At 44.6% G+C, this 12,636-nt stretch overlaps 1 protein-coding gene across 1 annotated transcript in view; it reads left to right on the plus strand.

Annotated features, from left to right (window-relative positions):
- Window positions 1-12,636, plus strand: part of ABCA13 (ATP binding cassette subfamily A member 13) — a 2,655,493-nt gene that overhangs the window by 221,957 nt on the left and 2,420,900 nt on the right. The window contains exon 8 of the mRNA XM_085606362.1: window positions 1,700-1,833. Coding sequence (XP_085462488.1) covers window positions 1,700-1,833 — 134 coding nt within the window. The remainder of the gene's footprint in view (window positions 1-1,699; window positions 1,834-12,636) is intronic.

Here is a 12,636-nt window from a genome sequence, read left to right on the forward strand (position 1 = left end):
TTTATATAGCGCGAACTCGACCCGAAGGTATTGGATCGCTTTACAAGAGGACCGTTTACGTTACACAAGGACACATCCAGGCAGGGGGAGATTAAGTGATTTGCCCAGAATCACAGGATGTGGACGCGTCCCCGAGGCGCGAACCCTCGTTTCCAGCACCAAAGGCGGGAGTTTAGCCGACTTTAGTTTTTTACGCAGCTTTCCTAGATGCTGTGTCTTTTTTTGTTTGTGTTAATGGGCACTACTGCAGAACTATGTAACAAAAAGATCTTCATCCTTGCTGTTTTAGGTCAGGAAGTCACTCAGAGTAGTCCTCCTCCTTAATACATTCGATCTATCCAGACCTTATTGCTTCCACGGATTTCTTGCTGTGGGAATACTGTGTGCTGCAAACGAGTCTAGCGGCTCTGCCTTTGAGTGGCTCTACCTTAAGCTCTTGGAAGCTGCAATGTTTCTCGTATTAGAAATCCTGTTGAATTTGCTCACAGTTGTTCTCACTGCATTTGGAAATCATGATTTTATGAAAGTCACATGGGTGATATTTTTCTTTTCCAGCCTTTCTCCTGACTTGAGGCGCCATTGCCTTGGAAGGCCTTGCCCATCAAGTTTGTCAGTGGAGGGCTTTTGTACTTCACAGTTGTGAACCTGTTCTGTATCTGGTGTTCATGTCCTCCAGGGATCTGTTTAAAGAAAGAAATATGAGAGGAAATTCACAATTTTAGGCCTCCAAATGCTTGTTATGTCATCAGCGCTGGGATGGGCTGCTGCTGAGGTTTAGTGGCATTAAGAGCTGTTTGCATAATAATGCCTTGCACGTCTCTAATAATAACATATTTTCCTGTCCAGATGGTGGGAGAAACCTGAATTTTCACTCCGGAAGTGCAAGTGTGTGGCGACAGAATTATAAATAGAGCATAAACTGGAAATATAAGCTGGCTTGAACCAGGGCCATATGATTTAAAACTTCTGCCCTCCAATGTTCAGATACAAACATTACACAAGTCTCAGGAAGATAAAGGCGGCTTGGGATAACAACAACTATTTTGTGTAAATCTTCTAATAGTCCTACTACGTTTCACATTGTATTGAAATATGTTTTCCTCTCTTATACGTGCCAAAGATAGTATAACGTTATATTGACTTCATCAATGTAAACATTATCTTTTACAATAACCTACCCTTTTTCCTGCCAAAGATACACACAGTTCTAATCTGATTCGATTTGTCCACCAATTCCTACGGTTGACAGTGTGGTTCAGTGCTACTTCCTGCTTACAATGTGTGCATGTAGGCCAAACTACTGTATAGCAGGTGCATTAATTTAGTTTAATTTAATGAAAAACTAGTTCGAAATAAAATCATTTATAAATGATGCAGTGCAATTAAGTGGACACTGGAGGAGGAAAGTGGAAAAGCCCTGTGTCATTGTTATTGTCTGTGTTGATAGTTCCATTTATGTTGACTATACACACCTCTTTCTAAGAGGCATCTGCGTGTTTTTTAACAGTAGAGTGTGTTTGCCAACAGTTGTGTATATTCCTCAAGCTCAGTAAAGTGAACTCATTTCTATAGGTCCTTCCAACGCAGGTCATGGAGTAGTGTTTGGTAGTACTGTTTCTGTACAATGTCAACGAGTTGATTACTTTTTGTTCCCCATACTGCTCCGTAGTTGACTGTTGTTTTTTTTTTTCTAAACTAGATTTTCGGTACAATGTGTCTCTGCGAGATGTAATGTGGAATCCAGAGTCTGTGATGCAAGAATTGCAGTCCATGTTTGGTCTCGGAAGCCAACAAGAAGAAATGGCCATGAACTTCACATCAGTGTTAAAAATGGTAAGTTTGTTATGATCCATCCATTTTCGATTTATAGGTGCTGAAAAAAAATATTTTTTGCATTTTCTCAATTACTAAATCTTATTGCAAAAGTGATTTGTAATCTGAACAAATATAGGTAAAGGATTACGTTAAGGCCTTCATTACAAGTAGTATCTATGACAAGGACAACCCTATACGTCCACAGGACACGGGTAGGTTTATCTATCAATCTGCACAAAATGTCACATGGGACTCATTCAAGCATAGAGAGCTGATCCATAGGTATGTAGGCTCTCTAATTTACTTAACCTATTCAATTCCAACTTGATTGTGGAGCAACATTACAAAAAAAATGTACTGTGCTAGACAAAGTAAGACTTTTCGTCACACATGTATTGTATTCATTCTATTTCCAAACTTTAATGTACATAGTCACTGTACAATCCCCAGTGGTTGTGTAATCTCCTAAATTCATGCACTCAACCCCCCCCCCCCCAATTAGTTGACATCTACAATTTATAAGAAGGGATTGCAAAATCATTAGATCTTTCCTTTGTTTACCTGAATTTAGAAGATTACACAACTATTGGGGACTGTGCAGTGTCTTTGTGTATTAAATGTTGTAAATAGAATCACCATGTGAGCACCTCATCGTCTGCACTATATACTCACATTTGCACACTTTGTTTGTATAAGTATGAATACAATACATGTATGAAGGAATTTACCACTTTGTCCAGCACAGTACTTGTTATGGTGTCACCACATTCATAAAAGCGGAAACATATAATATCAGATATGCTTGGGATGATTCCACCTTGCAACACATTTGTTTGAACCTTCTAAGGACTTACCGTTAACTTGGTGATAGTCAGTAAAACATTCCCAAGATAAGCTTCATTAACACATACAACTCATCACCCGCTCCGTCGCCCTTGCTGTCTCCCCGTATGCAGAGCTGGAGCTGGCATCCTTCCTGCGTGAGCTGAATGAGAGCGCGTGACGAGAGGCCAGCTGTTCTCACACCCCAGACACAGGCTTGGGTGGGTGGTAGGAGTGCTGGGCGATATCTTTCTTGGTCTGCGTGGAGCTTGGGGCCCCCAAGGATAGATAGTGAAAGAGCACAGCAATGCTCATTTCCCCTTTTATAGCTTCTGGGGAGTTGGGGAGCCACTGGGAGCTACTAAAGTAGTGATAAGGGGGCAGTAGGAAACTATTATGTAGTGATGCTGGTTAGGCTTCACTATGAAATACTCTCACAATACCCCATAGATGGTCCTTGGATTCACAATAATGAATTCTTAGCTCAGTCTTGGTAGTGTGGCAAAGAGCAGTCAGGTTTTACTAGCTGAACATGTGTTAAGCATTTGAGTGTACCAACATGGTGGATAAGTAATTGTCATGTTTTGAAAGAAACAATTAAACCAATTAAAAAAGATAAATCAGATTTTTATTTAATTTTATAAACTAAAACGAAGTTGGCCAGATATGAATAACCAGAGTTAGGTATTTTAGAAGCAAAAATCAATACTGCAAAACTTTAGTTTTGCGGTCAATGGTAAAAAGTCCTAGTGACTATTGGTCATTTGCAGGTCAAGTTGCATGGAACCCAGGGAGGGTTAAGGTGATGCAGGTCCCAGGACCAAGCCATGACAGTCAGTTCGATTTTAGCTGGCTCTAGAAGCCAGGGTGCAGAGTTGTCCTGGCTGTCCGAGGTGCTGAAGCAGGAGCTGTGGGGGAGCTGGTTTTACTACTGGTGGAAAAAGTCAACAATCAAGCTACTTCTGACATCGGATGAAGGTTTTGTGGAGTTTCCTTGAGGTGCAGCGTCAAGTAAAGGGGTTGGTTTCCCGACTGGTGACCAACAAGACTAGGCAGACTAGGCAGCGGTTAGTTCAGCAGAAAGTTATTTCGACATCCAGAGGTCTGGGGAAAAACGGTAGCTGTCTGAAAATTGCTGGTGGTTAGGACTATGTTTCCCAGAATGCACTGGATCATCTACTTTTGGGCGAGCCCTCGGCCGGCCTGATGGCCAGTGATTCTTTGGTTCTGGTTTGCTGTTTTTTAATGCAATCAATGGTAAAGTTGGATCTTAAGTCACAATTCTGAAAATGGCACTTTTAGAAAGTTGCCATTTTGTCTTGTCCCAGCCATCTGGTGCCTGCTGCCTATATCCTGGGTCATATTACAAGGTGTAGCTGCCAGTTGGTCTTTGTGTATTGTTCCCAGACAGTGAGACAAAGAAGCATAGGTGTAGGCAGGAGGGTTAATCTCTGACTTGATGAGGGAGAGGAACCGTCACCTACCTCACCTACTCATCAGAAAGGCTCTGTCTGGGCACACTCACAGAGGGTTTGACACTAGTCTATTGTGACCTCAGACAAACTGGGGCCAGGGCAGGGAGGCAAGAAACTCCAAACACCTCTGGGGCTTGAAACCTCCAGAACCTTTGCCTACTTAAATGTATAAATAATAGACCCTCAGACCCAACTCTTCATTATACCTCTGTACCTGTGGCAGACTCATAAGGGTTGCTGTGCTGCTTTGAAAGAATGACTGCTACTCTGTTGTTGTGCAGTCCTGCTGCTCTGCTGCCTGAGTTAGAGTACATGACCCGCATCTTGCTCCCTGGACCACCAGAGTGACTCCAAGGGCTAATTGGTTGGCCTCCTGATCAGAGACTCTGGACAGAAAAGGCTCCAACCACCTTGGACTCAGCACCTGGACTCAGTCTGTTGCGTGTCTTGACCCCCAAGTGGTGCCACCCCATTCCTGAACCCTTGAAAGTTAGCCTGATGGTTCTTGGCATCCCAGATGTGGTCCTGTGGAAAGAACCGATGTTGCACAATGTATCTCCTCGCAGCTCAGCTTCGGAACTGCCACTGTCCAATGTATCCCTGAAGCAGACCTTCGCATTGCAGCTCGCAGTCTCCTCGCAACCTCCGATGCATGACCCATCCTTGACGCAGGCCTTCCCATCAGAAGCCCCTCATCAACAGCATCCTCGTTGACAAAGCAGGACTCCGCATATCCTCGCAGCTCCGATTCAGAGCCGCCACTATTTGACGCACCCGAGACGCATGACTTTGCATCGCAGCCTGCACTCTCATTGGATCCGCAGCTGCATAACGCAGGCTCAGTGCAGGCCTTCGCATCACAAGCCCCTCTTCAATGACATCCTCGATGATGATACAGGGCTCCGCATTGTAGCCCTGCAGCTTCCTCTGAGCCGCTTGTGCGTGATGTATTTTCGGTACACTGGATTTTGCAATGCTCCACAACCAAGATTTAAGGTACTTTTGTAGCAGGCCTAACATGGTCCCTGTATCTGGCCCACTCTCCATCGCAGTCAGCCTGAACTTGTGACTTTGTCCCGGTCTGAGGTGATGAGATAACCGCAGTTTGCGCTTTGTGCTTTTAGGTACGATTTTCCCTTACATTTTTAAAAATTGCATATCTCTTGTTCTACCGATTTGATTTTTGCCTTTTTGGTGTCAAATAATATATTAACTTTTACTCATTTTTTCTCCGATGGGGAGGCGATGCGGATGTGTATAGGTGACATGGCTGGAAGCGCTGAAGATGACAAATGTCACAGTAGTCTCTTCCACCCTCAACCGCCCATGGAGTAAATAGGATAGTGTTCTAGGGTTATTCGCGCAAGTACTATACTAGCGGGGTGTTTGATCCCTTCAACCCCTGGTCTTTTAGTGGTTGATCCTTTATACTATAGGTAAAAGGCGAAGCCCTCCAACAACCCCTTGGTCCTGACGAATGCTATGTACCCTCCGGGGACCCTAAAGCAGAAATATGTTGACCATACCTAGCACGGTGAAGGGATAATTGGTTACCAAATCACCGCTCACTTCTTTTAATACCATGCAGTTGTACCTTTAATTAAACTAGTTTATTAACAACTGCAATGGTTTTTAGATCACTTTTTCACTAACTCACGGGCCACCACTTAGTTATAGATTGCGCATCCCTGTCTCCAGGTGTATGCTCGCCCTTCATCAAACAAAGTTTTTGGAGGGCGAGGACGGCCTATGATGAAGCATGACACCAGGTGGTGTGTGAGGCCAGTCGTTCACTTTTTGTGAGATGCCCCCAGTGGTCGCGCATCTCTAAAAATCCTGTAGGAATCCCAATTAGGGCCATACATGTTGTATTGGAGGCTGGCTAGTCCCTACGCCCTGTGCCTCTAGTTCCCATCCCTAGCTAATAACTAGGGCTAGTGTGTGTGACATGACACTCTGCAACCATATACAGTGCTTCCAGAAAAAGTCAAAAGATAATCTTGAGGCCAGTCAAGAGGTAATGAAGCTCTGGTATGACCAGAAGGCCACTCTTTTGGAGTTTCAGCCTGCCCAGAAAGTGTGAGTCTTTGAGCCAGGATCACTGGACATGGCCACATGAAATGGAGGAGCAGAATGGGGCTACCACCTACCTATGGATCTCAACCACCTCAAACCCCACTTTGACAGGTCTGAGGTTACCATGATGTTGGTGACAGGTGAGGGAGTGGAAGAGGAGAGGTAACCTCTCCCTGACCTCCTGTCTGCTGCTCAGGAACACAACGGGTCAGTGGAGGGTGTAAACCTCTCCCCTACGCTGACCCCAGAACAGCAGCAGGACTGATGCCAGTTGTTGGGGCAGTTTTTTCCTCTGATCTCTCTAACCTGTGGGCTTACACATTTATGTGCCCATGACATATATACTAGAGACAGCATGCATGTCAAAAATAACATTTAAAGGATGTCAGATAAGGTGAGGGCCAGTATCAAGGAGGAGGTCTCCAAGATGCTGGTGTCAAGGGTGATTGAGCACTCAAACAGTCCCATGTCTAACCCAGTGGTACTGGTACTCAAGGCAGTCTCACCGGGCATCATTCCAGAACTCAGATTCTGTGTAAACGACTGAGGACTCAATTCTGTCACTAACACTGATGCTCACGCCATCCCCGAGCTCATGAGCTCATAGACAGGCTGGGTGCTGCCAAATTCTTCAGTACCTCTGATCTCACATCAGGGTACTGGCAGATTGCTCTGACCGAGGCGGCAAAAGAGAGATTAGCTTTCTCAACCCCCAAGGGTAATTCCAGTTCTGGGTGATGCCCTTTCGCTTATGAATACCCCTGCCACCTTTCAGAGGTTGGTAACCAGGGTCATGGCTGGGAGGTAGGAATTCGGTGCCATCTACCTGGACCACATAACTGTCTTCAGCTCCAACTGGAAGGGCCGCCTGTACAACATCCAGGAAGTGCTTCAGGCCCTGCCTAAGGCAGGCTTGACTATCAAGGCCAGTAAGTGCCAGATTGGGCAGGGGTTCATGGTTTATCTGGGCCACATGGTGAATAGGGGCAAGGTGCAGCCCCTCCAGACCAAGATTGAGACTATCCTCACCTGGCAAGCCCCCAAAACACAGACAGAGGTGAAGGTCTTCCTGAGCCTCACTAGATATTATAAGGAGGCTTGTTAAGGGGTATGACACCATAGTTGTCCTTTAACAAACCCCTTATACAATCCTGTTAGACCCATGAAGCGGCTCACCTCTGTCTGTGTTTTAGGGGGTTGCCAGGTCAGGATAATCTGAATCTTGGCCTAGAGAGACTTTCTAACTCTACGCAGCAGCCCCAAACCAAGTTCCCATGTGCCCAGAATGAATGGCATAAACAGTGATTAAATACTAGCCAAGAAATCATAATGCATGCTCTATTTGATTTCATACTGGATGATGACTTTCAGTTATGGGGCCAGACACTTTTTGAAATGTGTGAAAACACATACTGTCTTGATATTGGACATGAAGCATTTACAATTTGATATAAGAAGTAGCTATTGGAATGAACTTAAAGAAATTATTGCGACATAAATTGTGCTGTCCTTAACATGATTCAAATCTGCATACCTGCATATGTCAGTAATGATATCAAATTGCATGATGACTTTCATATTTGTTGCTGGATCCCTCTATTTGTTAAAACATTTTTGCATGTTTTTCTGCAACCTGATCATCTGGGCGACCTATCGCTCTCTGTAAAAATCTTAACACGAAGGCACCATCCTGCTTCATACGTTTGCTGCCTGCAATATTTTTTAGTAATTAGTATCATATCTTTCAACGTTAAACAAGCAACTGCCTGTTTTTCTCCGCAAATGGACACTGAAAGCAGTTATGCCAGGAGGATTCAAAAATATGTATGATTGACACTAATGTATCTCTTCCTTGTTTCTTTTCCCTTGTTTTGCTGGAAAAGGTATAATTAGGCCCAGACTTGTAATTTGTTTTCTCTCCATGCGATGCTGCTAATTGAAACAGAACAAGTCTGAAGTGTACACATTTCACGCGAACTGATATCAATTATGGCTGCCACCAGAGGGAGAGGAACACTTCTGGTTGTACGGATGGCATCACTCTGCTGGCAGCTGAATGGGACCCAAGAACTTTATTGTATCTTTTCGATTGCAGATGTATACATTACAGAATAAATGCAGCCAGACTTAGGTTGACAAAAACGAACAATGCAGTGCTCCAGACAAATGGGCGAGGGCAGTCCTTAATTTGCAAAAGAATACGTACCGGCCCAAAGTTTTGATCAGAAGTTCACAGTCTGTGGTATTGTATGTCAGCATGCTGAATACCAGGGTTGTGTAATCTTGATTACACCTCATTTCTATTTAATCCACCGCCAGACACTCCATATCCCTCTATCTGTCTCATTCTTGCATGTTCCAGCCTTCTCCCTTTGTCATAATTTTTCAGTCTATCTCTTCCTCCTTCTTTCCCCTTGAGTGTTTTTCCCTCTCTAGCTTTGAGCCACAGTCTGAAGAAGAACAATAAGTGCTGCTCCACACAAATGAGTGCCAGTGGGCCCCACCTGCAGCCACCAGTTCAAATTAGGCAATGGGTGAGGGCAGGTCTCGCACCTGCGTGCTTTACCTTGTGTAGATTGCCTTGAAGTGGGGGCAATTTTGGTTTGCAACCCCTCTGCACTGCAGTCAGCTTGTGTCAGGAAGAATTCCAGCAGTGCTGAGGGAGTGCACAAACAGTGAGGGCCTGATTTAGATCTTGGCAGACGGGTTACTCTGTCACAACAGTGATGGATATCCCATCCACTGAAATATAAACCCCATTATATCCTATAGGATTTATATGTCGGCGGATGGGATATCTGTCACCATTGTTTGGGAGTAACACAGCCACCAAGATCTAAATCAGGCCATGACTCCCTTTAATGAATGGAATATACATTATCACCTCAAATGATATTCTTTTGCCAAACTTTTGAATGTACTCAGTATATTAACAAAGTCAAAATGCAAGTGGGCAAAAGGCATCGCCCAAAACACACCGCTGAGTAGATCACAAGGATATAATGTAAGACATAATTATTCACCATGGCCTGATTTCGAGTTTGGCCTATGGGATACTCCTTAACAAATGTGGCAGATATCCTGTCTGCCATATTACAAGTGCCATTGAATATAATGCACTTGTAATATGGAGGATGGGAAATCCATTATGTTTGTGGCAGAATATTCCATCTGCCGTACTCCAAATTTGGGCCCATGTTGTCAAATATTAAATGCCTTGTGATCACTTGTATCTATATGTAAGAACCGGAGGAGTTACAAACATTCTTGCTTCAATGCCAATTTCAGACTAAATTCGGTGGGCCAACAGGCCAAAAGGGGCTACTTGGTCACAACCAGGGGTCTGAAGTCGTTTGCCTTTACTGTTCTGGGGTCTGCACTAATATGGCTGTACAGACCAGGCCAAGTACACACCTTTCAGCACTTGACTCTTAGGGTCTCTTTACGATGGTAGTTGGACAAGGGTCCGACCACCATTCTATCGGGATGGAGACCGCTCGACATGCAGTCGGCGGCTCCACCCACCTTATTCCAAAGTGACCGCCGTGAAGGTGGTTTGAAACATGCCTTTTAGAATTGCGGCTTCTGTTGTGGGCCAGAAAAGAGGCGCTTCACAAGCCACAATTGAAAAAGGCATGTTTTTAAACATCCATGCAACGTTTGCCAGGCACCATGTGGTGCCTGGAACATGGTGCATTGATGTTTGGGGGGGCACCACATGTGCCCCCCTGGCCCAATAGCAGAGGCCCACGGGGGCCCTGCTAGGGCCCCCAAAAGTTCCATTCCATCTGCCTTTACAGTCAGACTGCCATGTAAAGGCAGAGGGTAAAGGGACATCATAATCCCTACGGCGGTGCCTCTGCAGGATTACATTCTGACCGATGCTCTGACGGGCTCCTTGAGCCTGTTAGAGGCATCGGTCGGTCCCCTCCGCCTGCTGCGCTCCGGCCAACCGCATCATTATGCAGCAGACTGAATGCAGCCTTCGATGTTAGACGGACCACCACCGACGGCCTGTCAGTGGGGATCCACCGACATCATAATCGGGCCCTTAGTGGTAGCGAACATGAGCAGTCACAGGCTCCTCAAGGAGGTTAGTGTGGGGATACATAGTCTTAGCACTCAATACCCAACCCAGCAGCACAATACGATTACTATCCAGCCCTGTACTTCTTTTCTGAAAGAGAAAAGTACTTAATTTTCCATTAAGGCACAGTTCTACACACTACAATAACGCATTAGATATTCGATACTCAGGTTTGAGTTTCATGTGCTTCAAGGTGTGACCCCTGCTGGGCACTGTTTCCCCATTCCTATCTCCACTCCAGGGGCTTGGGATCTGGTAGGTGTAGTCTCTAGTTCAGTTGCAGATTCCTCTCTCTCTTTGCACACAGTCACTGCTTGAGATCAAACAGCATGTACAGTCTCTTATCCTTTCCTTATTCCAGGTGGTGTAGCACCACCATGGGCTTCCAGCTAGTGGGTGGGTTCACTGGATGTGCACAGGACCAAGTGCACATCTTGGGTCAGTCCTGCTTAGCTGGGTGGCTGCAGGCTGATGGTGAGCCCTCAGAGGGCGGCAGCAAAAATAGCAGCTTCTGGCTTTGGCCCTCTTATGGGCTCTCATGGACTTTCAGTGTTGCGGAGTCTCACAGGATTGGTAGGCTTGAATTTCATGCCAAGCCTGGAGACTGGCATTATGTATAGATCTTTTATTGCCAGCTCCTTCATATATCTTTTATTGCCAGCTTCTTGCAACATTTTAAAGCAAAACAGAACAATACTAAACATTTCAAACTAGAATGTCTCTGTAATCTATATAACACCCTTGATGGCAGCCATCTTCCTCTTTTTTCTGCTGCTCCTTGCCAGATAAGTATTGTGTAGAGAGCGTTTTTAAAAGGTTTGAGTATGAGTCGTCTTGGCAGTGACAGAGATTTGTAAGAGCCTTGACATTTTGTATGAAATGAAAGTTGTGGCTTTTTTGTCAAGGCGTTGAGTATTTAGAAGATAAAACAGTTCACAAGGTGGAAAAACCCAATTTATGGGTTTAGATTGAGTTAGTTTGGGATTTTTACTGTTAGAGAGTTAGATTTTTTTAGGGTACAAATGATTAATTTTCCTTTTTTACCGTAGGGTTGGTATGGGCCAACGGTTGCGGTGGGTGTAGCACAAGGTATTTTTGGCTTGCGCACATGCTTGAGTGCTTGGTTCTCTGCTCCTGATGGTAGGCATTCGACTTGAGTAGAAGTAGCACAGAATGGTACGTAGCAGAGCATTTTTGCTCTGCCTGGGTTTCTGTATTTGTGTTTGTGGCCTATCCGCGCATATTACGCGGCAACCTCACACAGAGGCCCATTTTGTTGCTAGGAAATGCTGGCAAACTGTCAGATCAGACGATAGAGTTTGTTTGTTGTTTCGTGACTGAAACAAAGTATTACAGAGAGCGGAAGTAGAAATGTATATATATATTTTTTAAAAGGAATAAGAAGTGTTTTGCCACCGAATGTGGAGATATTACTAGAGAGGGTGAAATAGTTCTTTGGAATTTAATGTATATAAAAAAAATGAGTGAGAAGGGCAATAATTCAGGAGGAAATGGAGATCGGGACGCTTCTTTGAGGAAGTATGTATGTATGTAAGGTGCTTTATAGAGCACGACTGTTACTACACGGAGTGTCCTGCTGTTAATGCAGAAAGTAGGGAAAACCAAAGGAGAAAAGAAACACGGGCTTAGGGTTTAGGGAAGAGCACCGTTTTTAGTTTTTTCCAAAAGAGGGGGGTTTCTGATGCATCTAAGCTCCAACGGAAGTTTATTCCAGAGAGAAGGGCCTAAGGCAGAGAAGAATCTGCCCCCTGACCTTGCATTCCTAAAAAGCAGGACTTTGGCAAGACATAAGTTGGAAGAGCAAAGGTTTCTATGGGGCATGTAGAACTCAACTCAAGCACGCAGGTAGCCCGGGCCAGTTCCATACAATGCTTTTTGAGTGAGAAGCAAGATTCTAAAACTGATTCTCTCCCTGATCGAAACCCAGTGAAGATTGAGAAGAAGCTGTGATATGAGGGCATTGCGGGGAAGCCCAAAAATTGTTCATTCAGCTGTGTTCTGAACCAACTGCAGTCTATCAATCAGATAGTTTGGACGGCCTGAATAAAGTCCATTCCTGTAATCCAAAAGCGATGTGATCAGGGCTTGAAACACTTGTTGTCTTGCCGTAAAGGATAGAAAATGTGAAAAGTTATTCAACATACACAGTAAGGTGAAAACAGGTACCCACTACTGTATTAACATGGGAGCGAAACCCAAGTTGTCCATCAAATTTAATTCCTAAATGTTTCACTATTGAGTTTTGAGTAAGCGGTGGCGAGGCATCAGTGGGCCAAAAAGATTGCCAAGATACCTCTGCTTCATGACCAAAGAAGAGAAGCTCAGTTTTTCCAGCATTCC

The sequence above is a fragment of the Triturus cristatus genome, chromosome 5_2 (genome assembly GCF_964204655.1).
Source record: "Triturus cristatus chromosome 5_2, aTriCri1.1, whole genome shotgun sequence".
Taxonomy (NCBI): Eukaryota; Metazoa; Chordata; class Amphibia; order Caudata; family Salamandridae; genus Triturus; species Triturus cristatus.